This window comes from Thermothelomyces heterothallicus (genome assembly GCF_042370625.1).
Source record: "Thermothelomyces heterothallicus CBS 202.75 unplaced genomic scaffold P884_scaffold_39, whole genome shotgun sequence".
NCBI classification, from domain to species: domain Eukaryota; kingdom Fungi; phylum Ascomycota; class Sordariomycetes; order Sordariales; family Chaetomiaceae; genus Thermothelomyces; species Thermothelomyces heterothallicus.
In genome coordinates this window covers 32,271-56,423 of record NW_027192600.1, presented here as the reverse complement: position 1 = coordinate 56,423, position 24,153 = coordinate 32,271, and the positions used below count along the sequence as shown (strand labels likewise).

General features: G+C 56.5%; 8 protein-coding genes across 8 annotated transcripts in view; 7 read left to right on the top strand and 1 right to left on the bottom strand.

The window, feature by feature from the left end:
- Window positions 1–32: 32 nt before the first annotated feature.
- Window positions 33–1,241, top strand: P884DRAFT_265001 (uncharacterized protein). The gene has a single exon (XM_069441901.1). It carries the CDS (start codon window positions 229–231, stop codon window positions 907–909), a length of 681 nt encoding a protein of 226 aa, XP_069293590.1. The 5' UTR covers window positions 33–228; the 3' UTR covers window positions 910–1,241.
- Window positions 1,242–2,648: 1,407 nt separating this feature from the next.
- P884DRAFT_303475 (cyclin-like protein) lies at window positions 2,649–3,719 on the top strand (the record flags this gene model as incomplete). Its single annotated transcript, XM_069445032.1, has 1 exon — window positions 2,649–3,719. The coding sequence occupies one exon, from the start codon at window positions 2,649–2,651 to the stop codon at window positions 3,717–3,719; it is 1,071 nt and encodes a 356-aa protein (XP_069293589.1).
- Window positions 3,720–5,210: 1,491 nt separating this feature from the next.
- P884DRAFT_303474 (chromatin remodelling complex Rsc7/Swp82 subunit-domain-containing protein) lies at window positions 5,211–6,900 on the top strand (the record flags this gene model as incomplete). The annotated part of the gene is made up of 2 exons (XM_069445031.1): window positions 5,211–6,310; window positions 6,375–6,900. 2 exons carry the CDS (start codon window positions 5,211–5,213, stop codon window positions 6,898–6,900), a joined length of 1,626 nt encoding a protein of 541 aa, XP_069293588.1.
- Window positions 6,901–9,677: 2,777 nt separating this feature from the next.
- P884DRAFT_91860 (uncharacterized protein) lies at window positions 9,678–10,619 on the top strand. The gene has a single exon (XM_069446173.1). It carries the CDS (start codon window positions 9,778–9,780, stop codon window positions 10,456–10,458), a length of 681 nt encoding a protein of 226 aa, XP_069293587.1. The 5' UTR covers window positions 9,678–9,777; the 3' UTR covers window positions 10,459–10,619.
- A 5,146-nt stretch (window positions 10,620–15,765) lies between these two features.
- Window positions 15,766–16,806, top strand: P884DRAFT_212067 (uncharacterized protein; the record flags this gene model as incomplete). Its single annotated transcript, XM_069439129.1, has 1 exon — window positions 15,766–16,806. The coding sequence occupies one exon, from the start codon at window positions 15,766–15,768 to the stop codon at window positions 16,804–16,806; it is 1,041 nt and encodes a 346-aa protein (XP_069293586.1).
- Window positions 16,807–18,862: 2,056 nt separating this feature from the next.
- Window positions 18,863–20,055, top strand: P884DRAFT_318214 (N-terminal domain of NEFA-interacting nuclear protein NIP30-domain-containing protein). The gene has a single exon (XM_069445332.1). The coding sequence runs from the start codon at window positions 18,987–18,989 to the stop codon at window positions 19,941–19,943; it is 957 nt and encodes a 318-aa protein (XP_069293585.1). The 5' UTR covers window positions 18,863–18,986; the 3' UTR covers window positions 19,944–20,055.
- Window positions 20,056–20,289: 234 nt separating this feature from the next.
- Window positions 20,290–21,807, bottom strand: P884DRAFT_273245 (mitochondrial import inner membrane translocase subunit Tim54; the record flags this gene model as incomplete). Its single annotated transcript, XM_069442576.1, has 2 exons — window positions 20,290–21,666; window positions 21,760–21,807. The coding sequence occupies 2 exons, from the start codon at window positions 21,805–21,807 to the stop codon at window positions 20,290–20,292; spliced, it is 1,425 nt and encodes a 474-aa protein (XP_069293584.1).
- Window positions 21,808–23,075: 1,268 nt separating this feature from the next.
- P884DRAFT_251920 (kinase-like domain-containing protein) overlaps window positions 23,076–24,153 on the top strand; it is a 3,009-nt gene continuing 1,931 nt past the window's right edge. The window contains exon 1 of the mRNA XM_069440710.1: window positions 23,076–24,095. Within this exon, the coding sequence (XP_069293583.1) occupies window positions 23,434–24,095 (662 nt within the window). The 5' untranslated portion in view covers window positions 23,076–23,433. The remainder of the gene's footprint in view (window positions 24,096–24,153) is intronic.

The window sequence follows — 24,153 nt, the reverse complement described above, 5'->3', positions numbered from 1 at the left end:
TGGGAGGGCAGTCTCTGCAGTACCCGGTTTGTGGCTGAGAGATACGGTGTGATTGAGGGAGACATACATGATCCCACAGGTTGCCCCAATGGCGTACATACACCAGAGTGCGCCATGGCCCGAAGGGGGATACATCTTGCTTCTCTTGGAGTTCCCTTCCCTCTTCCCAACTTCGTCTGAAGAAGGACTAGGAAAGCATTGTCCAGTTTACAACTAACGACCCCCGAGATGCCCGCCGTCAGCCCAACAGTGCTCGGAGCCCGGGACTCCGACGCAAACCCGAGCAGTGGCGAGGACCCTCTCCTTCCCCGGACCAGCAATACGGTTGCGTGGACCGTAGCGGCCATCGTGGGCGGCGTCCTCGTCCTGGGGAGCGCGCTTACCCTGGTCGTCATCCACTACAACCGCCGCCGAGGGGCCCGAAGACGTCAAGAAGAACTCCCGTTTCTGGCAGCATACGAGCCCTTCAAGAGGCGGAAGGTGAGCGAGGCCGGCCTGTCCCAGGAAGAGGAGGAGCGCCGGGCGCAGCTCATCCGCAAGTCCCTGGCCGCACGGTCGGCGCGGTCGTCGCGGTCCTCCGACTCTTGGGCGAGCCGGTCGTCGTACTCCACCATGGCAGCGCTGGAGCAGGTAGACAGGGAGCTCGAGGAGATGGAGCGGCGCGAGTCGACGAGGTTGAAGGACGACTGGAAGAGGTGGGAAGCCCGGATCCGGGCGGAGCGGTCCATGTCGTGCGGCCAACACCCCGCAGTCAGCGCGGCGGCCGACAGTGCCGCCATGCCCATCCTCGCCGTGCCCACGCCATCGAGACAACGTTCGCAGGGCCGCGCGTGGTCTCAGAGCCCTCCACCGCCCGCCAGCCCGCCACCGCTACCTGCCAGACATCCCGGCCGAGTTTTCCGAGACTGAACAGCACTCTCGGCGAGAACTGGAAGCTCGACGAATGACGAAGACCCGAAGCTCGATGAGGCCCCTCGCGACAACAAGACTAGGAGCCCCGTTGGCCCGGCCACTACCGAAGAAGCACCCGGAAGCAAAACTCAAAAAGCGGCGTTCTGTTGGCCCTGGTCAGTCGGCACCCCATTCGTGGACACGGCAACTTCAAATCTGCGGCGTCATGATCGAAATGACGGCGAGAAACCGGTGACCTGCCACATTTCGGGAGCTTGCACTACTGAACCCGTCCCAAAAAAAAAAAAAAAAATGGGGCGTGATCGATCAGCATGACGGGAGCAGCGAGCGGTTAGCCATGGCCGATGACGGCTCGGCTTGCTTAAACCTCGAATGCGAAGCTGCAGAACGAAGGAAGCGACGAGGGGATGAAAAGAAAATGGGCAACGACGGGCCTTTTGCAACAGGAGCCCAATGGCGACACAACAATGGAAGAAAGCATGATCCTCTCCATGCCGCTGTGGCAAGCAATGTACGGGAATGGCGCCCTTTTTCGGATCGACCAAGGACTTTTGGTGTCTTGTGCATATGCGGCGTCTGGGGGACTGAAGATAATGAGATTTGAACATACGTACGAGTCACTCTACATGAAGATCACGATGATTAATACGAGTCCATGGCGTTATGCATCGGTGCACACACTGGCATTTGGCGATCCAAACTCGGACCGTTGCCCTTTTACTAATACGCTGACGTTCTCAAAATGATTATCTCACGCATACCACGGATCCGAACGCAGTCAGGGGTGTCGAAGATCAACTACAGAGTAGATATGCGAGACTAACTGACTCGACCTGTAAGGTCAAGAGTGGAACTGCGTGTAACAGATTCGGGCACAATCGAGGTTCTTGCCCTCGAGGTGATCGGGGATGCTACGAGTCGTTCAACAATTGGTGTGTGGCGTGTGAGTCTATTCAATGTGGCGGTGCAGCTTCGCTGTCCACAGAACGCAGCGCTGTGGAAACCAGTTGGGTGGGTCCGAACTCGGCGCGGCTAATCCTGCTTTGTCATCAGAGAACAGCCAGCAGCCAGCATCCAGCTGACAGCGCAGAGCATCACCCTCTATTGTTTTTGCTTCGACTTCGTCCCTCCCCCTCCTCCCCTCGGTCTGGTTGACTCCCCGTCCACGGCTGCCGCTCGCTCCCTTTGCCCCGTAACCGTAAACCGACTCTTCGAATTTTCCCAAATCCGCCCAGAGTTGCGCGCCGTGCCGCTCCGCCCATATTTCGAGCCGTGCGGTGTCAGATTCGTTAGCGGCAAAACCACTCTTCCCGGACTCGGCAGACTGTTCTTTGTTCTGAGAAACCATCTCGGACGCCTTTGCTGGTCCCTAGAACAGTCGCTCGAGGCGCCATATTGACTCCAATCTGCCCGTCGCACTCTTACGTTCTGATTGCCCAGCGAAAGGCGAAACAAAGGAAGGGAAAGGAAGAAGAATCAGTATAGCAGTGCCGTTGCGGTTTCTCGCGCCCTTGAGATTTTTTTTTTTTTTTTTGTTTTTGCCTGCTTGGCTTAGTTCCTTGGGTTTCCATCGCTCTCCAGCCAGTTCCGCTTGCGCCTTTTGTTTGTAATCGGCTCTGGGAAACGTAAAGAAGGAACAAGACAAAATACTTGCTCGCTCTCCAGCGGAAGACGACAGGGCCGCCCCTCTTCCTCTCCTTCTCCAGCTTCGCATTCGCTCGGCCGTGTCGCCCAAGATGGCGGCTACCTTCGCTGCGTTTGAGAATGGCGGCAACGCGGCTAAGGACGGCGAGTTTCGCGAGGATCTCAACCGCATCCTCATCTGCCCAGACTGCAAGGAAGAGCCGCCAAACCTCGTTGAAGAGTACTCCTCGGGCGACATGGTCTGCGCCTCCTGCGGCCTCGTTCTCGACCGCATCATCGATACTCGGTCGGAATGGCGTACCTTTTCTGGCGACGACAACGGGAATGACGATCCCTCCCGTGTCGGCGATGCCCCCAACCTGATGATTGATGGCGATCAACTGCAGACGTCCATCGCCTTCGACGGCAAGGGTGCCAAGAACCTGGCCCACCTCCAGAACAAGGTCAATCAGGACAAGGGCACCAAGGCGCTGCTTCAGGCATATCGGGACATCCAGGCTCTGACCGACAGCATCAACGCCGGCGCCCAGGTCGCCAACACGGCCAAGCACATCTTCAAGATGGTCGACGACAATAAGGCGCTCAAGGGCAAATCTCAGGAGGCGATCGTCGCAGGGTGCATCTTCATCGCTTGCCGGCAGACCAACGTGCCGCGGACTTTCCGGGAGGTTTATGGGCTTACCAAAGTTTCGAAGAAGGAGATTGGGCGCGTCTTCAAGCAGCTCGAGGCCTTCCTGCAGAAGATGGGAGGCGAGGACAAGGTGGCCAAGGCAACGGGCTACACCCAGCAGTACCAGGCCAAGGGCTCCACGACGGCCGACGAGCTGTGCATCCGCTATTGCAGCAACCTCGGCTTCCGCAATCCCGTCCGCGTCGAAAACGTCGCCCGGCGCCTTGCCGAGAAGTCTTCCGAGGTGTCCGACCTTGCCGGTCGCTCCCCTCTGTCGGTGGCTGCCGCCTGCATCTACATGGCGTCTCACCTCGTCGGGGAGCCGCGGAGCACCAAGCAGATATCGGTCGTGTCCAGCGTGAGCGATGGAACCGTCAAGACGGCATACCGATACCTCTACGCCGCCAAGGATACGATTTTGACCAAGGAGGTCTTCTCGGAAGACATGTACAGCGAGATCATGGCCAACATCGATAAGGTCCCGGTCAACTAGGAACTCATCCTCGCGTACTTCGTCAGGAATCTCCCTGAATACCCGATGACAACCCAACGCTGCTGACCACGCCGGCAAGCAAACCATACCAGCTTTTGCACGGCGACAGAGTGTTTCTTCTTCCGGACGAGGCAGGGTTGCCGGGCGAGACCACACAGCACCGCTTGACTTTTTTTTCCCTCCAACAGCATAGATACGGCGGCGTGATAGCTGATTGTACTTCCTTGGTGGGATTTGGGCAGGACGTCTTTACTGGAAACGTAACGACAGCGGGAAAAGCCTATAGATTGGGAGCGGCACCCATTCTTGCTCATCGTGGTCAAGCACTTCTCGGTCAGATTGGAACGCTGGAGAGTCGAAGGGAGTTTCGCTTTCCGTCAAGGAGGACGGACTCGGGCGGGCCACATATGGCTCTTGTGGTAGTCTTGCTGCTAACGCATAGCCGCAAGTCAGACAAAAGCGCTGCATCCTGCGGCATCAGAGGAATAATATCCGTAGAGCAAATCACAAGATTGTGCTGCAGAGTTCTACTGGCAGGAGTGTTGAATCCAAAGGTTCTGGATTCTAGGAGCTCATGATCGCCCAATGTACTTTACAGTCTGTGAGACATAAAATCGCATTTTTTGTTGGGAAAGTATCATAGTTCAATATTGATCTCAAGATATATACAGGATATGAAGTCGAGTCCATGTCAACTGCTTGACACCAGAAAGCAGTCTGGCCTCGGATACGTCCAGTTCTGTTAGGGATCGTAGCGTACAGCACAGACTGATTACGGACGTACTGTACATGTACATAGTTACCTTACACCCACTCACAATGTATTAGGTAAATGCGGTCCGAGCGTCTCCTCCAGCCCGCCAAAAACCGCGTCCCTTTGACAATCGCGTCGCAACACCGAGCATACCCACTTGCTATCGCTGCTATAACGGATCATCAATTTACGGCCAACTGACACAAGCACCCGACCGTCCAAAGTAAGCGCCGTCACACCGCAACGAGACACAGCCTGGACGATGCCTGCTCGACGAACCAGCCGCGCAGCGGCAAAGCGGGCCCAACAAGCGCTCGGTACGTCTTTTCTTTTTTTGCCCATGGTCTCTCTTCTTGCCCCTCGATGAGGACCTCGTCGCCCGTAACCGACCTGAACCCTCCTGCAACCGGCTCTGCACTGCAAGTCGGTGCAACCAAGCAACCTGCAGCGCCGGCCGCTTTTGGGAGGCAAAGGTTTCGTCAGTTCCACATGCACTCCAACCAACTCAGAAGCAATTGAAGGGCGGACGGAAAGTTGCAACAGAGCATACTCGGTCGTCTATCCCCTTCCCCTTCCCCTTCCCCTTCCCCTTTCCTTTTCATTATGCTTCAACCTGGCGGTCGCTCTGCGTTGCATTCCCGCTTGGGTCCCCGTCTCGAGTTTGAACAACCAGTCCATAGCCCAAGAGTTCTCTCCTTTCTCTCGCCTGAGATGAAACAATCTCACATCCTCGCGACATGGCGTCCGTTCCTCGACCTCAACTCGTCCCAAAGATCAGGATTGTTAACCCCGTGCTACCATCTACTACAGAGAGCACGCCCAAGACGTTTGACGCCCTCGACGATGAGGATGAGCCGATGCCCGATGCTGCCGGACAGGACGATGCGGAGCCAGAGCAGGAAGGAGAAGAGGAGGAGGCTGAGAAGGCCGATAAGGACGACAAAGACGACGGTTCGGTCGCCGAGGAAGAAGCCCGAGAGGAGGATGAGGAGTCCGCAAAGTCTCCGACACCTCCTCCGGAACCTGTCGTTCGTCGCCGACGGTTAGGGAGACCTCCCAAGAATCGCCCGCCGGACTGGGACACGCTGCCCATCGAGCCTCCGAACCCCGACGCCACACCACGACGCCGCGGCCGTGGCGGTTGGCGCGGACGTGGTGGACGTAAGGGTCAGCACTATCAGCCGACGCAGCAGTCCATCGACAAGGATGGCACCGTTATGGACATTGTTAACGACGAGGTTGACCTGCCGGAGGATCCCGAGGGCGAAACGAAGGTCGACAAGCTTGGAAATCTCAAAGGCGGTCGCGAGTACCGGTGCCGAACTTTCACGCTGCCCAACCGCGGCGACCGTCTGTATATGCTATCCACCGAGCCCGCCCGGTGCGTGGGCTTCCGCGACTCGTACCTCTTCTTCACCAAGCACAAGAAGCTCTACAAGATCATCGTCAACGACGAGGAGAAGCGAGACATGATCGAGCGCGAAATCATCCCGCACAGCTACAAGGGTCGCTCGATCGGTATCGTGACAGCCCGGTCCGTCTTCCGCGAATTCGGTGCCCTCATCATTGTCGGTGGGCGAAGGATCATCGACGACTACGAGGTCGCCAAGGCACGCGCGGAGGGCGTGGTCGAGGGCGAGCTGGCCGACCCGTCGGACGTTTACGACCCGGACAAGCCGTACAACAAGAATCAGTACGTTGCCTGGCACGGCGCCAGTTCGGTGTACCATGCTGGCGGTCCGTCCGTTCCCCAGCAAAACGCCAAGGCCGACAGCAAGAAGCGGCGCGTCGCTGTCAACGATGTCAACTGGCAACTGGAGCATGCCCGCGAGGCGAGGTAAGATTACAGACAAATCCTTTGGAGGTCTCTCCCTCATGCCCTAGGCTAATGCTCTCTGCAGCCAGTTCAACAGCATGCTGTCCGCGGTCCGCCGCGCCAACCTCAATGGTGTCTACGACATTCACACCAACCAGATGCACTATCCAGCTATCATGCAGCCGACGCACGCGCGTATCGAGCAGGTCGTGGACCGCGAGGAGAGCGAAGGCGACGCGCCCTCGAGAAGGTCGACAAAGTTCCCCCCGGTCAAGCCATCCATCTCGCGCAACTTCCTCGTCATGGACATGCACCTCGAGACGCCACCATCCGGCGTGTCGGCGGCGGCGTACGATGTGCCCTTCCGCACGTCCCAGGCCGATTACGAGTCGTCGGCGGCCGCGGATTTCCTGGCGCCGTTCAGGGGCCTGCGGGCGGTGCCGGACGAGGTCCGCGACCTGCTCCCGCCGGAATGCCGGCAGGCGTTCGACAAGGCCAGGGCCAAGGAAGACAGCTGGTTCGAGAGATGGGGCAACGAGGCCGACGTGACTTCGAGACGTGACCCAGTGGTGGATAAGGCCATTGTGCCTTATTCAATGACTCTTGCTTGAGGGAGAGAGGGGTTGGGAAGGTTGGGTGAATGGTTGGTTTGCTAACTTTGCTCCCTTCTTCCTTTGCCCCGTTCCTTAGGTGGTTGCAGCCTGGCTCGAATTCGAGTGGGTGGAAGCAGCCGGGATGTGGTTTTGGGTCTGAAACAAGGAAAAAAATGAGGCAATGGGATGCCGAACATGGGACACTGGAGGGGCCTTTTGCTCTAGCAAAGAGACAAGAGATGGCTCTGCTTTCCGCGGCGTTCCTGGTTGATGGGGTGATAGGAACAGTGTCTGGTTTGGCTTGGGAGCTTGATGGCGTTCTTGAGAGGGCTTCTGTCGTTTCGTTTATGTACTATCTTATGGATATGGGATGAGTTCAGTTCCTTTCCTTCTTTCTCCTCCATTGCTAGCTTTGGCATCGGTAGGAATAGACCGTCGTTCGCCAAGGGCGGTGGCATCCTGACGGGAGAACACCGCTCAACACCTACGGCTTAATAGAGAGGGTTTCTGTCATCGCCAGGGCCGACATCTTCTGGGGTCTCGCTTGCTTGAGCTTATACCAGGACAAGGGCATATAAAGCCAGCAGAGTGGTAAAACGAAGACAGCATCAAGAAGACCCGACATTTATGTTGGGCGGTTGTCCTGGTGTCAAGGACAGAAGCAGAAGCCTCTCCTGATAACTATTTCGCTGCTTCCCTGCCCATGATGGGCCATCAACCTCATCAGCTGGCGGTACTAGCTCGAACTCATGGTTGCAGCTGTAGCTTGCTTGACCGCGAGCAAAGGGGAAGGAAAAATGGTAGGCTACCTGGCAAGACACCGAATGAGGGCGAAAAGGAGAGAGAAGGTTTGAGTTAGTTTCCTGGACTCTAAGTTGTCACTAGTTACAACTTTTTTTTTTCTTTCTTTCTCGGCACCAGTCTCTTTTTCTTGAAAGATGCATGGAACTTCTCCAGCACCGTGATGAACTACCCTACTCTCCTGGGTGCGCGAACCAGTCAGGGAAGAGACCAGAGTTCGAGCGACGCGGCATTCCATGATATGTGGTTGAATCCGGGTTCGAGATGCACCCTGCCTCCTCGGCTTTCCTGGTCGGCGAAATTTCGAGCAAAGTCAAGCCATTCGGACTAGCTACCTCTCTACATTAGTTATCTTTGGCTCCTCGGTCATCACCAGAACCCTGGGAGATGCGCTTTTTTTTTTGGGGGGGGGGGGGGGGGGGGGGTAGAGCTTCAGCAAGATAACTTCCGCCATGTGCCACACCCATAAGTACTGTACCGTACGTACATACGCTGCTGATCAGTTCGTTCCAGGGTTTGTCATCTTGTTGACTTGGCTGCCCGACACTACTACACTACAGCCGTGACGGCAGGCTGAGAGAGACTGGACGGAGTTGTGTACTGGTGCTCTGCCAGTGGCGGCAACATGGGGAAGAGACTGTGTGTGTGTGCCGTTGGGTTTTTCTGCGACGCACATCCAACCTCCATCGAATGCGTCCGTACCCGATCCTTCGCTGCAGAGATGTGCCGGCAAGCATGCTGCCAAAGGAGGGGAAAAGGGGATACAAGCTCGCTCACTCACTGTACGGAGTGTGTATATACATACACATATATCCGTATATGGATAGAGTTGTAGTTGTCCAGGGCAGGAATGCACGTTGCCGTCACCCTTTTGGCTGGTTACAATTTCTTTGCTCGGCGGCAGAATGCCTACACTACTAGTGTACCTATAGGGATGAATCAACTGTCTTATCATAGCAATGGTTGGCACTTTCGCGTGCTTTGACTTGCGGAGCGAGGCCCAGCTTTTGACTCTGCGCCAACCAGAAAACCAATGCTTCTCTAGGTTCTGTTCTCTGGGCACGGAGCGAAGAGCCGTCGCACTACATCGGGCTGTTCAGAAAGAGAAAGGGGAAGGGGAGGGGGAGGGAGAGGGGGAGGGGCATCTCAGTTCGTAGCCTACTGCGTGCACCATAGGCTCTGTTGTTGCCCAACTTTTTATTTCGACATCGATCATCTTCGCCTTGTGTCATATATTATTCTTTTCTCTCTCTCTTTTTTTAAACCTACTTCTCTTGATTGGATCGTGGTGAGGCCGTCAAGAGACGTTGCCGGGGACACAGTTGCGGTTCGCTTGTGCGTCTCATCCTCCGTATCTCTCCATATCAGCCGGATGGGTTACTTTGTTACGGGCAAGCTGAGCCAGCGGTTCGGCAGCGGGCAGCAGCAAGAGTAGCGAACTGCATCGGCTCCTTTCGTGCCTGCTCGGGCATCGGGAACCGAGTTTCCCTGGAGGGGGTTGATGAATGAGATGCTGACTGGCGACACGGTGTGTGACTCGACGCGGGAGAATCGCCGAGTCGAAGCCACTGTCACAGTCCGCAACGCACCACACCCGCGAGAGCACTCGTCAGTCGTGATAAGTTGCTGGCTGACTGGGAAAGACCGTTTCCTTGGCAGGGCCGAGGTGCCCGACGTCGTTTGCCCCAGCATGTCCAGTAACGGTGGTTGTGAGGCGTGTACGCAGGGGAGTGGACAATGCATACCCCCCATGGACGGGGAGTATGTAATCTGTACGGATTCCAGACAACGCATACGGAGTACCTCATGCATTCCGGGGTGCTTTAGGTAAGCCGGTTCGCAGGCTTGGAAGAGAGGGGTTGGAAAAGGGACCCTTCAAACAACTTGCCCCGGACTGCACGCAGCGAGGCAGCAAGCAACGCGCAGGCAACCAATGACGACGATCTGTGGTCATGCACCCATGAGGAGACGCACAGGCTGCATCATGACAAAACTGGGGTAGTGTGCATACATACATACTGGCTGCGACTGGAAGGGGAGGGGGAGCATGGAGTGGATGGCAAAAAAAATGTTGGGTGTCATGTCATTTCGGCCATGGCATCGGGCGTTTTCGCTCTGTTGCCTCTCTGCTCACATAACAGGCTTACAGCCATCCTGCGGCTGCGGTGGCGCCGTAGCTGTCTGGCGGGCGATGATCATGATCATCATGATCATCAGGGTTTTTTTTTTTCTCTTTCGGAGCCAGCTTTCACTTTGAGCCACTCGCCTCCACCTCATTGGGCGTTGGAAACGTCAGCGCTCGGTGCTGTGTGGGGGGGAAGGTACGGTGGTACGGTATGGACCATTCGAGGGTGCCTGATGGTTTCTCTCAGAAGGCCTGTTCGTGCCTGCCCGGGTGGCTGTTCGAAGCGCTCTGGTGCGGAAGGGGCGGCGAGCGCCGCTCGATCGGCGTCGGGTTGGTTGAGGTCATGGTCCCCACTTGCGTGTCGAAATGAACACTACCAAATGGGAAGAAGGCGATCGGTCTTGTCCCATCTTCTGCAATGCAAGATCAGAACGGTCGCCGAAAACGGCTGTGACGGCGTCTATTGCCGTCGCTTCGGGCAGACGTCCTTGGTCCCGAAAGTACGCTATGTAGGCCGGGTTGGCGCATTGTATGCCAGCTACGAGCGCCATGCGAGCAAGAAGAGACTTTGGTTATCGGCCGGAACGCCTCTCCAACCTCCAAGTACATACTCGAAAGATCTTGGGCCACTTGGCTTGCTTCTTGGTTAGCGACCCAAGCGCCGATACGACTTGGAACACCTCGAGGACACATCACGGAATCGAGTGCCGTTCGATCGGGTAACGCTACTTGGAATGGAATGTTGAGGATTGATGTAACTTTGGGTGGAAGGGGAAACCCCGAAACCCCTCCCCTTAGTTCTCTCCCTCGGGTGGTGTTTGCCGTGGTCGAAACATGCAATGGGACGTTAACCTGGCCCGAAAGCCGTTCGACACCTCATACTATTTGCCCCTCGCTCGTCCCGGGGTTTGGCCGAAGGGTGGCGTAGTGTAAAGATTGCTGCTGCTGCGTCGCCGGACGCGTTGTGGGCGATCATCGGCAGAGGCCTCGACGAGAAGGGTAAAGGAAGAACCCATGTGAAGGCGAAGAAAACCCCCTCTCCTCCGCGATCAACAATCTACTGCGCAGGCGAGAGGAAAAAAAAGTTGTTTGGCACATGCGGCCAAGACTTCTCTTCTCTTCCAGCGCCCTCGCGCGGCAACCGCTCGAGGGACAGTAGTGGGCCAGAAAAGGCTGGTGGATGCAACTGCGGTATATTTTTGCTTCCCACGTTGGGGGGATCCCTGAAATTGAGGGTTTTTGCACCATGGGGAGCCCCGCAATGGTAGCGCGGATTGCTTGCTGTGTCCCTGCCCGACGCCGATTCTAGCCAGATCTCTCGCAGCAGCCGGCCAGTCACTGGTGAGTGTGTGGAGTGCAAAGGTGTGGAGTCAAACTCGCCTCCGTCTTCAACAAAACGTGGATTCGGTCGGATAGACTGGCTGAGACTGGCTTCTCAACGGAGTACTTTAGTAACTGCAAGTCCTCTTCTGCTAGTGGGTGCACTACTGCTTGACATACTGAACGGCGTGCGCGAGTAGAAAATCGCTCGCGGGGGTATGTATCTATGTATGTATGTACGTATGTATGTACGTATGTATAGATGTGATCAAGTTGTGAGCTCTCGAGTCGTTGCGGGTAACACCTCATGACGACTGAGGTCTACCTGACGGAAACGCTGGCTCCAAGTATTAGGTCATGTCCTACCACAAGTACACTACATTCTCGAGTCGAGGCGCGTCAGCACAGGCAGCTTCCAGAAATCCATCTTTTTTTTTCCTCCCTGATTAGTGTAGTGTAGGCTGTGTAGCCCACAAGCAACGCTGGCCAATGGCTCCCATAATAACGCAGGGGAAGTGATGACCGCATGAGGGGTTTGCGTGTGGAAGGCCGCGGGGGCAGGATCCCCTTGATCCAGTCGGGGTCCTCTGAGAAACCCAACGTGGAGGGCTCATTGGCCGAGGCAAAACCGTAAACCCGAAACTGGCGTCCTGCTTTTTGTATTCTTTGACACTCCTGCAGCAAACGATGTCTTGTTCTTCGCCCCCGGGGCGCAGCGCGCCGGGAGAGGAGTCATTTTGTGGCCGCAGCGGCAAGTAGCGGATCTGTCACCGTTCATGTTTGGTATGTCGGTCGAAGGCAGGGAAGCAGGCAGGCAAGGCAGGAGGCAGTTGGCTAACTGGCTGCCAACACACCGTTGGCTTTGCAGCTGGCCGGGCGCAACCTCAACCTTTTTTTTTTTTTTCATCAACAACGCGAGACACGCTCTCGAGTGTGTGCGATCGAGGTTGGCCCCTGATCCATTTGCGCCCGTGGTCGGCGAAGTTGTCTCGGGTGACTCAGTAATCCGTACTTTGGTAAAGGTCTTTGACCACCTGTTGCGGCGAAAGAAGGCGGTCTGGAACAACAGGGACCAACGGGGTTGCGTCTTCCTTCTCTCGAGCCAACGCGTAAGCTCCGGTTGGCCGCCTCGGCCGATTCGTACTACGTACATTCCACAAGTTGTCCAATGAGCCTCGAGAAGAGGCTGAGCTGGTTGATTCGGGAAAGTGATCTTAGGACGCTCGCATCCGAAGGCATCCATGCTACGAGTCTGTACGCGACTCCGTACTGGTGCTCAAAACGGACAGAGCACCTCTCCTCTCGTGATGCCGTGGTGGGAATTACGGAATCGGTTGACCAAACATGTCCGCCAAGCCCCCTCTAAACTAGTTATCCCGAAAGGGAATACAACCAGAAGCGAAAACCGCAGCGGGTCGGCTTTGCTGCTCTCCTCAGGCCCGTCAGAGGCCGTCAACCGAAAACTCAGGGCAGGACTGCGGGTTCAGCGAAGGACCAGCCGGGGCTCGCCTTTTTTTTCTTTTCTTTTTCTTCCTGTGTGTGGTTTAACTAACGGACCGTGGGTGTTGTCTGGGGTCAATCTCTGATCAGGTCGAACCATGTCATCGGGAGGCGGTGGTCTATGCTGCGTTTTTTTGTTCCGGACCTCTCCCAGCACCCTGGTTCCCGTTGGCGGTTGAGTTGGCCTTGACCGCTCCTCCAACCCTCTACTCTCACCCAGGAGTGCGGTTAGCCTGGCAAAGTCACTCCTCCTGCAGCTCTGCATGGAATTAGGATTGCACGTCCGTTTCGCGTCCTCGAGGAGAAACATGACACACGGTGGCGGAGGGTATCAATGTTCGCGCTGTCAGTTGCGACTTCTCAAATGATCGGACGCGGTCATGCGGTTACCGGCACCGAACATGTGCGCAGCCATGCCTGGAGAGCGAAGTGACGCGTGCCTAACATATGTAGGTATGTGCAGTACGGATTACATACGTATAAGCGTAAATTAACCTGGGTGTTTCCCTTTTTTCCCCCGCAACCTCTTGCCTCTTCGCTTCAAGCAATACTAGCAGTACAGAGTGCATATGTAGTCGGCGACCTACGTTCTCCAAAAACAGTATCCCTTTCATAGATGACCAAGCCCGATCAGCCGATTGGTTTCATGGGTCAGTTGGGCAAGATTACTGTGGCTTAAAGAAACAGCGCCGCCTGTGCATCGCAAGCCAGAGCCCGTCACAACAGGTACGCTGGTAAATGGCAACGAATTGTCCGTGATTGGAGGAGAGCAAAACTTTTGCCATCTTAGCGTCAATCTGAGGCAGGGAAGCCCTCTACATCCTCGACTCCAGCCGTGACCAAGGTATGTTGTTCTCGAAATTCTTCCGGTTATCTTTATAACCCCAACCCTCGTGTAGTGTACTTTCGTACTTGTGTTGCCTGGTCCATTCAGCGCGGCGAGCGATAAGGGCGTTGGTTTCAAAATAGTTAATAACCCCGCCGTCAACTTATTTCGTCCTTCGTCCGGAAGCGCGGAATGGGAGGTTACAGAGTTTACACCGTCCCAAAATCGCGAGTCAGCGTATGGATGAGCAGTACGAGTTACGTCTGTTCTGAATCAACAGGGTAGTGTAGACACGAGGTGCCGAGACAGCTATGCTAAGTAATGAAAAATTGGGAGAATGAAAAACTTTTCTTTTTACATGCTCCGTCTTGGAGAACAGGTTGTTCTTTCCTGCTTTCCTGGTTGGGATACGAAACTCTCAGTGGCCACACGAGCCGTGGGATGCGAAACCTGCGGGCGAAGGCTGGCATCTTCGCTGCTTGCCAATCCAGGTTAGCGCCACCACCACCCGCTGGCCAGCCCACTTGTGGATCGCCTTAGCGCTCTCTTCTGACCGCTGGGTGAAGAAACCGCACTGGGAGGTCCGTTAGTTATTGTTTGGAAGGCTCGACGCGCCCGCGGGCCACCCCCGTCATTTCCGTCATTTCGTCCTGTCACCTGTTACCCCCCCAATCTGACGCACGACGCTGCCGTTTGTACAGATTAAAATTGCCAATGCACCTTGATGTTTGCCGAAACGGACCGACGTGCCTGCCAGCCCTGCGTGCCGCCCCGTGATGTACCAGCTGCATGTCTCAAGGGACCTCATTGCTTTCTGCAGGCCTCTTGTCAAAAAAAGTCTTTAGCTAGCGTGCAAGTGATCTCTTCTTGTCTACTAATAAGCCTTGCTCACACGACTCACCGCCGTGCTGTTGCTGTTTTGTTGTTGTAAGGGCTGGTCTCACCATCCATCCTCCGACGGAGGGTGGCCTGGTCGAATTCCCTCGGCGCCCGCGCCCGGAGCCACGTGTGGGCCCTTCATTATGTCCCATGGCCCACTAGCGATAGTCCGCCCCAACGCGACCGTTACCCACCCGGCCACCCTCGCTACACTAGCAGCGAGCCAGGGCCACTTTGATCGCTGCTCTCCGCAAAGCCAAAACCAGTCCTTTTTATTTTTTATTTTTTTTCCCTTTCTTCCCTTTCCACCTCCCATCCTCCCACGCCGTGCTCTTCCTCCTCCCCCCATCCCCCCTTCTCGACCATCGCTGAATCCGCCAAGCACCGAGCGACCGACGAACGGCCAAATTCACTTTTGTGTCGTTCACAGAAGGATTCAGTTGTCTGTCGACCTTCGTTAACTCGAACGGGGACAGAAGACACAGCGGTCTTGCACGCGTGCCGATTTACCGGTCAGGGTGCTGTTGTGCCTTTGGTTCTCAAACCATCGACACAGCCGGGAGGACACCCATCACTTAGCGGTCGGAATTGTTTGATCTCGGTCGGTTCCCGCTAGGTTCGTATCCACCACTGTCTTGTCCCCCGACTCGGTTTTCTTTTGTTTTTCAAGCGCGATTTGGACGGTGCAAACTGGTGCGCGGCATTTCATAGCTGGCTATGTTTCGCAATCCAAACATCTCGCCCGTCGATGCGGTCTGAACTAGCGGGTTCGAGTTTCTGTCTCATCGCCACAAGGCTCTCACGTCGGCGGCTCGCTTTGGCTGGTTAACCTTGGCCTGGATAATCGAGATTCGCCTCGAAGGTTCCTTCATGTTTGAGGGTATCTCTCGCTCCGGCCATCGTTCGACATTTACGAGTTTGATCTTTCATCTCGGTTCCCTTGTCGGACGACCGTCATTCGTTGCCCTTCTAACAGGGACGTGTTTAGGGCTAACCTCGTGTTCAAACATAGTGTTTCGACGTTCCTTTTCTTATCTCTTCTAATCATTGGCTCCTTCATCCTGTCGTGCTCGCGACCGTACATCGAGCCTCTCAGCTCTACCTGGATAAGGCTTTGGTTACTGCAAGCCAACGGAGAGCCGGCGACTCCCTTTTTGTCTGGCCCGGGCATTCTCGACGGTCATTCGAGTCGCTCCATCCCGACACGAAATTCTTTCAGTGAAGACGACGGAACCTACACTCTATGGCTCAACGGCTATACTAGATCTCGACCCTCCCACACATCGAGATCCTTCAACTCTTCGGCTCTGGAGGTTCCGGCACGGCGTGGCCCAACCCCCCACCCAGTCTGCCCTTCTCCAGCTGCTTGAAGCAGTTCGATCTTCTCATCGCTTTCTCAACTTTTTTCCGACTCGACTCATCCGGAGCCAAAATGCCTGGTGGCGTTTGTGCCGTGCTCGACTATGAAGTCGAGCTCATGGCCGACTACGTCTCTGAGATGGCGACGCGTATCGTCATGCCCCAGCGGCAGGTCAACCCGGCGTTCCGCAAGTTCGTCTCGCAAATCTTGACTTCGACGCGACTCCCGAGCACTACAATCCTCCTGGGCATGAATTACCTGGCCAAGCGCATCAACATGATGCACGCTGCAGGGCAGACCAACCACACCGAAGGTCAGATCTGGCGTATGCTCATCATCTCGTTGCTGCTGGGGAGCAAGTTTCTGGACGACAACACGTTCCAGAACAAGTCTTGGTCAGAGGTGAGCGGAATTCCGGTACAGGAGCTCAACACTCTGGAATACGAGTGGCTAGGCGCCATCCACTGGTGTCTCTATGTCAACCTGGACGGGAGCAAAGATTACCAGGCTTGGCTGTCGAACTGGAAGGAGTGGCAAGAGACCAAGAAGAGGCAGCAGCAAGCCAGCCGCGATCGCATGCTCGGTCTTGCATCGCCTGTCGAGCCGGATCTGTCACGGGCCCGTGCCCAGCAGCTCTACTCCGCTTGGCACCAGCAGCAGGTGGCCGAGTATGAACGCCTGTCCAGCGCGAAGCGCAACCAGGTGCCGCCTACGGCCGCGTACCGGCATGACCCATCTTCATGGGCATATTCTTTCGCTTCCTGGTCCCAAGCGGCTCCGCTTACGCCTCCTGACTCGGGATATGGCACACCCGAGTATGCCAATTCGACCGCCCTTGTCAATTCGAGCTACGCTGAGTGGTTTGATGGTGCGCTATTGGGCAGCAACGTCGCGTCAAGACACTACCCGCAGCCACCGCCCTACAGCGGTTTCCGTCATGGCAATCATGCATCGCGGAACCCCGTGAGCTATGGTGGCTACTATGGCTACGGTCACAACATCTGGGAGCACCCGGGCGTTGCGGACTGCAACTGTGGCAGCTGCGGTGGTATGCATCACAAGACCGTCGGCTACTTTGGCGCCCACGCGTACGGGCAGGCTGTGGTCGGCTGATGCTGACGCCCGGCTGCGGCGCCATTGAGTTGGTCAATTCGTCGGCGTGTTTCGGCGTTCTCGTCACTCAATTCGATTAGACGCTTATCTTGGGCGCAATTCTGCTCTTCCATCGCATCGTCATACCAGACGCGGGTTTCATTCCAGGCTCATCGGACATTCGATACGTTTGCATTCAGATACCCCGAGCGACTGTCCGGACGCGATATGCCTGATGCCGCTGGTGATCCTTATGATCCACGGCCTTGCTTTTATTCAACTTGCCACGTCGCCTGCTCCCATGTGGAAGGCTGGACGCTGGCTCACATTCGGCAAGGCGCGGCATCCCAGCAGCCTTGCGCGTCCTATTTCACTTTTTCGGTCCGCAGCCCGTCGTCCTCGACTAATGAAACTCTTTTTCTCGGTATACCGGTTCATTTCATAACATAAATCGGCGTTTTTCTCGGCTTTGAATACCATCGTGCTTTCGCTTCGGGCTTCATCATAGATTTGGCGAACCGGCTTCTTTCTCGGCATTCTCGAAGTTTCACCTTCCCCATTTTTTTCGAGGTTCAAGTTGAGTGGACCAATTCGATCCAGAGGGTCATGGCTGTCAGTGGCAGCTCATCGAGCTTCCAGACTCGTGGCTGTCATGTGTGCTACGGCCCCGCGTTCTCCCACTTCACTCGTTTTTTTTTTCCAAAATCAGATCTCATTCATGATGGTCACTCAGCAGAACGCGGGCGCGCTACTTGGACAACGACATAACGGACACGCTTCCAACATATCGAATCTGATGTCCGTTATTGCGTTGTGACGTGCTCACCCGACTTGGCGCCCATTACAATCCGATCATTTTCGCCTTGGTCTGATCAAAAAAGTTTGCTGGTTTCATGAGTACATATCTGGTGCTATCTCAAGGGTATCAGTCGGTTTGTGCGGGATTGGGTTACGAGGGGTGAAAAGTTGGACTTTCAATAGCCTCATTTGGCTCTTTTACTTCTTGGGGCTGTGATATGGAGGTATCATGCTTCATTGCTTCATTGTTCTTCTAATTGCTTCTGCTTTCTTATACCAGCTGAGGCTCGCTCAGTGACTTTGGCTCCTCGGGATGCTAGTGGCCTCCGGCAGAGGACCACAAGAGGATCCAATCACTGGCATGTTAGCGGCGCAGTTGGCTTCCTTTTTTTTTTCTTGTTCTTTTCCTGAACGTGGCTAGAGAAGGGTTGGAATCGGTGTTGCGCGTATTCCAAATTAGAGGAAGTTGCGTGAGGGGAGCTCAGGAGGGGTTGAGCAGAAGACAGCTGTTTCTTGTCGCTGTTCAAGGTTTTAGGAGGCTACTGCCGAGAGGCATGGACCTTCCTTTGTTTTGTTACCGTTAGCTGGGATTACGACTTGACGAATTTGGGGTTGAAGGATCAGAAGATGGGATGACTCGAGATTGGGATGTTAGGGAAAGGTTTACTTGATCGAAGCGCTGGGGTTGGGGTGTTTCAAGAGTGAGAAGAGGAGACGCAGAAGCTTTTAGCCAGGCGATGGCAGACGTTTGTCGCGATACTCGGACTTGCTTGAAGCTGAGTGTCGGGGCATGCGTCTTCTTCAATGACAGCCTGCCAGCGCAGGACTTTTCCTGGTCTGGATCGTTGGACTAGACCGGCCTTGATATAACGAAACAATAAAAAACCGATTCAAGCGCTTTTGCCGAGGCGTAAATTGTGGGAATTATTGTGATAGTTCACATCGTGTAGCGGGAATAACTTGAGGCAAGGATGAACTTCGATGAATGTAGATCACAATGAGCGAACCAGATGCCCAGGTTGTTTTGGAAAGAGTGTCCTTGGGTCTTGTTAACCTTATTAGTATCATGAATGCGGGTGCGAAGAGAGTGTGGATGATGTACTGGTATTGGGTGGGGCTTGACTCAATTGGCAAACAGCTGCTTGTTTCGCCCATTTCTTCAACCTTGTGTCTTGTCCCTAATCCATCAACGAACGAAAAGACGAGGCAAGTGCCTGCGAAACGCACCAGCACCGGCCAGGTTCCTCTCTGTCCAATTACCCCCTAGATACAGACTTGCTCGCTTGGAGACCGCCTACTCGGTGTACGGATTGAGGAACGAGTTGCTTCAATCAAACCGTGCACTCTCGCACTGAAACGTCGACCCGCTACACACGGACGACGATTTGAATCCGTCAACCGCCATGTCCTCTCGTTTCGTCTCGGCCGGCGCGATCAACGCGGCAACAGGGCAGGAAGTTTCATCATCACTCCCGAACCAGCCGGCATCATCCGCAACGGCGGCGACCTCGGCGGCCAGCTCCAAGGCCGCCGAGAAGCAGGCGGCCTGGGCGGCCGCGACCGCCCAGCTGGAGGAGGACCGCCGCCGCCGCCGCGAGGAGCAGCAGCAGCAGCAGCAGTCCTCCCAGGAGAAGTCGCTCTACGAGATCCTCCAGGCCAACAAGGCTGCGAAGCAGGCCGCCTTTGAGGAGGCCCACCGGCTGCGCAACCAGTTCCGCCCGCTCGACGACGACGAGGTCGAGTTCCTGGACGAGGTGCGCATGCGCAAGCGGAGGGAGGAGGAGGAGGCCCGCAGGGAGGTGGAGAGGGGGCTGGCCGCTTTTCGGGAGGCTCAGAGGAGGAGCGGGGGCGGGAGCGGGGGCGGTGGTGGCGGCTCCGAGGAGGAAGCGGAGGCCGGCTCGGATGGGGAGGGGCCGCTCTCGGTGGGTGGGGCGTTTGGCTTCGGCGTGGTCGGGAGGAAGCGGAGGAAGGGGGACGCGGGCAAGGAGAAGAAGAGGCTCAGGGGGGTGGGCGTCATCAAGAGGGCGTCGACGGGCGGTAGTGACGGTGGCGGCGGTGATGAGGTGAGCCACGAGAGGCAGGATGTGGAGGACAAAGCTGGTAAGGCTGGCGGGAGGGAAGAGTCGGTCGGGAGTAAGGGAGAGGCGAGCGAGAAGGGAGTAGCTGGGGAGCCAGATGCGGGTGCACGAGCGGAGGGGTCGACAGCAGCAGCAGCTGTTGCGAAGGTAGAGGCACCGGAGGCGGCACCGGCAACAACACCGACACCTGCATCATCAGCCTCGGGAGCGCCCCCAAGTACAAGCACATCAAAGTCCGGGGGTTTGCTGGTAGACTACTCGTCTGACGATGACGAAGATTGAGCCGTAGCAATACTCTCCCACACTTTCTTCATCATGATGGCGAGGACCAGACACGCCCCTTGCTGTCCGGGTCATACGTTCAGATAGGACTCAATTAGCCTGTTGGAATCAGAGTTTGACCGCCAAAAAGGTAAGTCGAGATTCATCAGTCCTCACGCCAGCTCACCAGCCATCTATCATTCTATATTGTACATACATACAATACAAACCGCTGCGCCAACCACAGACATGCATCATGATACCCCAACATTTGGACAAAGCACGTCCGCAGCTGTTATACAGGTAGATCGAGTATGCAACAGTTCGACCGCGACCACGGAAACCCCTCGTCTCTCGCCCTTCCCACTCACTCCACATCCTTATCCTCCAGCGGTGTCGTCTTTTTCTTCTCGAAAGCCTTGCTCACACCCCACCGGTAGAGTTGGCGGAGCTTCCCCTTGATCCACCCCTCGACTTCTTCCTCGGGCACCACGATCTTGCTAGCCCGCTCCTCGTCCTCGGGCAGCAGCTGGAAGCGCCGCATGCGCTCGGCAATGCGCGGGTCCATGACGATGGGCTTCGCGCGCACCCTCTCGGGGATCTCGGCCGCCTCGGAAGCGTCCGCACCCTTCGGGTCGTCCTCTTTCCAGATGGACTTGATCCAGTCCTTCTCTTCCCACGCCAGCTCCTTTTGCTGCTCGTACAGCGGCTGCTCGTGAGCAGCGGCGGGACTGCTGGCCGAGGCGGCGTCGGGCCCGGCGTCGGGGTCGGCAGCGAGCCGCTGGTACTCGCGATATGTGCACAGGCAGACCGCGGCGACCTCGCGGCCGATCTCGTCGGCGAGCTTGCGGCGGTTGAGGAAGCGGTAGAGGCGCGTGGGGGTATTGAGGAAGCCGAGGATATGAGGCTCGCGGATCGGTGCGGAGGGATCGAATGCGTCGGGTACGACACTGGGAAGGACGGCTGAAGGATAGTCGGCGGTGGTGTTGTAGGGTTTTGGTTGAGGCGGCCGCTTGGGCTTCTTTTTTTCTTCTTCGGCCTTCTTTTCCTCGGCCGGCTTGTCCTCGGCGGGATTGTCGCCGGTCGATGGCTCGGGGTTCACGGCGGCTGGTAGCGGCTCCGGCTCCGGCTCTGGGGGCGGCGCTAGGGGACCCAGCCAGCCCTCATGCAAGCCCCTGAGGTACTCCTTCCATGTGTGTCGGCCAATGACAATATCGCCGCGTACACCGTCGTACTCCTTGATGCCCCGCGACTTGCGGAAGGCCTCCACTAACTCCTCTCTCGTCGGCTCCTTTGAGGGATCCGGCTCGCCGCCGCTCTCCCGGCTGCGGCGGAGCCTGCGTACTCGCTCGGCCACGTAAGCACGCACATCGCCCTCCCGGCGGCCCTGAACGAACTCCCAGTCCAGCCCGCTGGCGGCCAAGACCGGCTTCACATACTCCGTGTAGTGATCCTGGGCCACGCGCAGCCCATCCCCGGGAGGACTCGAGAGATAAATGGTGAGCTTCCGCGGCTGCGCCAAACCGAGGCTATCGTGAGGCAGCGGCTCCTTGGCGAGGTGTTCGACGGCATGAGACCACTTCGCGATGGCCCTCTTCTTCTCCCGCTTGTCGTAGATAACCGCCGCTGTAAATGCGCCTGTGATGGTCCAAAAGATCATCCAGTTTCGGGAGGGGAGCTTGCGGGGGAGATGGGGCAGACCGAGCATGCGCAGGGCCGGGTTTCCGGAGGGTGCTTTCGGAGCCTGCAAAGTACATGTCAGAACAGGAAAGCGCGTGCACACACAAATAATAAAAAAGGAATAAAAAAGGAAAATTGATAACAGGGGGGTTCATACGGTGTTCGCAGCCGTGGGAGGCGCCGGTGCAGGTGTCGGTTCGGCCATGGTGCCTCGGAGTGGGCGATTGGGCTTCCGTCGCGGGAGATTAAGCAGTACTACCCGCACATTCGGCTTGCGGCGGGCCCGAGAAAGATTCTTTGGTTTTAGAGGAAGGTCTATCGGCTTCGCCACTTTTCGAAAACAGTGAACGCGAGTGAATCGAGAAATGGTGTGGTTTCACGATCGCCTCATCGCTGGCAGAAATCCGTCGTTTACCAAGTTCGAGGTCGCCGTGAAGCTCAAATTTCCCAAGCGCCGTTATCGCGATAAGCCGTGGTGCACGGACCCAGGGTGACCTCGTTGCAACGCGGAGTATGCCGAAACTCCCATGATCAGAGTTCCGGCCTTGTGGCTCGAGGCCGAGGAGTTCCCAGAAGGGGGTGCATTTTACACAGTCGTTGTCCTCTTATTAGGCCTGGTACTGCTTGTTGACTACCCTCTCCTTACACGAGCTGCTCTAGGGATTGTCAGTAAGGGATCCCACTTGGAGACGTTTTAGACCTGATTATGTCGCTTTGCGAGATGGGTAGGGTTCTTGAAATGCGATCATGGATAGACTGAAAGCCGCACCAAAGTCGGCGCATTACCGGGGCTTGGTAGGAGGTACCCGAGTTACGCAGTAGGCAGTACGGACGTACTCTGAACCGAGGGTAAGTTCTCACCTGTGAAGCACTCGAAAGTGTGACAAGGGTAGGCGGGATATTAGTAGTAAATCTTGGTTACTGCTGGGAAAGTGCGGTCAGCACACTGCGAGTGCCATTCTAATCCGTACACTATGCACCCCGCTACCAGGGGCTAATTCCAGAAACAGTATCCGTTGCAGTTTGAGCTTTAGCATGCAACGGAGAAGACTTCACCAAGATCCCGACACGTTTATTAACTAGCACCTGCAATAAGGGTTGCTTTATAGTCCATATCTGATTTCGATTTCAGGCAACTTCCAAGCACCCTCGGCCGCCCGTCACTGAAGTAAGTATTCGTGCTGGTCCCGACTGCTGCTTGGGAGCTCATTGCTAGCGGGTACCCCTCCCTCTTTCCTCTTTCTCCACCTGTGATTGTCTGCTCCAGCGCCGGTTTGTGTCCAGCGCGTCTGCATCGACACGAACACAAGCGCCCACCCACCAAGGTGCGAGCACGGATCGCCCTTTGCTTGTACTGTACAACCCCTATTCCATCCCTTGTTTCGGTGACCCACGGGCCAATTACCCCGACAAACTTGGTAAACAGCAACCAACGAACAACAACAATAACAACAATAGCAACAGATTTCGGTCACACTCACACAGTACTGTGTCACACAGGGCTCCACCTCCTTACACACAGCTTCTTCCGCAGCCGGCGTCGCGTGTTGCAGTTGCAGTTGCAGCCCCTGCCCCACCTCCAGTTCAAATAGGTAGTAGGCGGGGCGGTAACCCGAGAACGTCGACCCAGACAACCATCAGGCCTCGACCTTCAACAGACCCCGGCTTTCAAAACGGCAGGGATTCCCCCTTCAATCCTCCCCCCTTTCTGCACAACTCCGGCTCGACGTCGCCCGTCGTTACCTGCAAGCCGCCCGCGCGAATCTGCAAAGCCCGGATTACCAGCAAATACCAATTGTGCGCCACGGCCACGCCGCGGGAAGCCGTCAAGATGGACAACCAGGGCAACCGTCTCTACCTCAACTTCGGCAACAACAACGAGCGACTGGCTGCCAACGACCGCACATATCCCACCACGCCCTCGACCTTTCCCCAGCCCGTCTTCCAAGGGGGCCAGGCCGCTCCCCATGGAGGCGCCCAGCAGTCCCAGGCATACCACCAGCAGGGAGGCTACGCGTCGGCGGGATACTTCCCGCCCAACAACGGCCAGAACCAGTACGGCGGCTCCCAGTATCCCTCGCAGCTCGGTGCCCAGGCTGCCGACTACAGCTCTGCCGGCCAGGGCTACGGTCAGGCCCGGTCAACGACGCCCGGCGCCAACAGCAATGATCCCAACACGGGGCTCGCCAACCAGTTCTCTCACCAGAACCTAGGGGACGCTGGCCGCTCATCCCCCTACGGAGGCCGTGGCCCGTCCTCCGGTCAACGGCCCAGAACGGCCGACTCCCGCGGACAGCAGCCCGGCCACGGCAGCTACGCCAATGCGCCGCCGATGCCGACCCAGGGCGCTCAGCCCGGCTACTTCGCCCCCGCTCCGGAGCGGAATCCGGACAAGTACGGCTCCAACGCCAACCACAACCAGAAGAAGTGCTCCCAGCTTGCCTCAGATTTCTTTAAGGACAGTGTCAAGAGGGCTCGCGAGCGCAACCAGAGGTGAGTGATGCTGTTCACACCAAGATCCCCCTTTTCCCTCCCCTCCTCTCCCCCCCCC

Bases quoted from the DNA above. Each gene is read 5' to 3' on its own strand.
- P884DRAFT_265001 (XM_069441901.1), top strand. From the start codon at position 229: ATGCCCGCCGTCAGCCCAACAGTGCTCGGAGCCCGGGACTCCGACGCA.
- P884DRAFT_91860 (XM_069446173.1), top strand. From the start codon at position 9,778: ATGGCATCGGGCGTTTTCGCTCTGTTGCCTCTCTGCTCACATAACAGG.
- P884DRAFT_318214 (XM_069445332.1), top strand. From the start codon at position 18,987: ATGTCCTCTCGTTTCGTCTCGGCCGGCGCGATCAACGCGGCAACAGGG.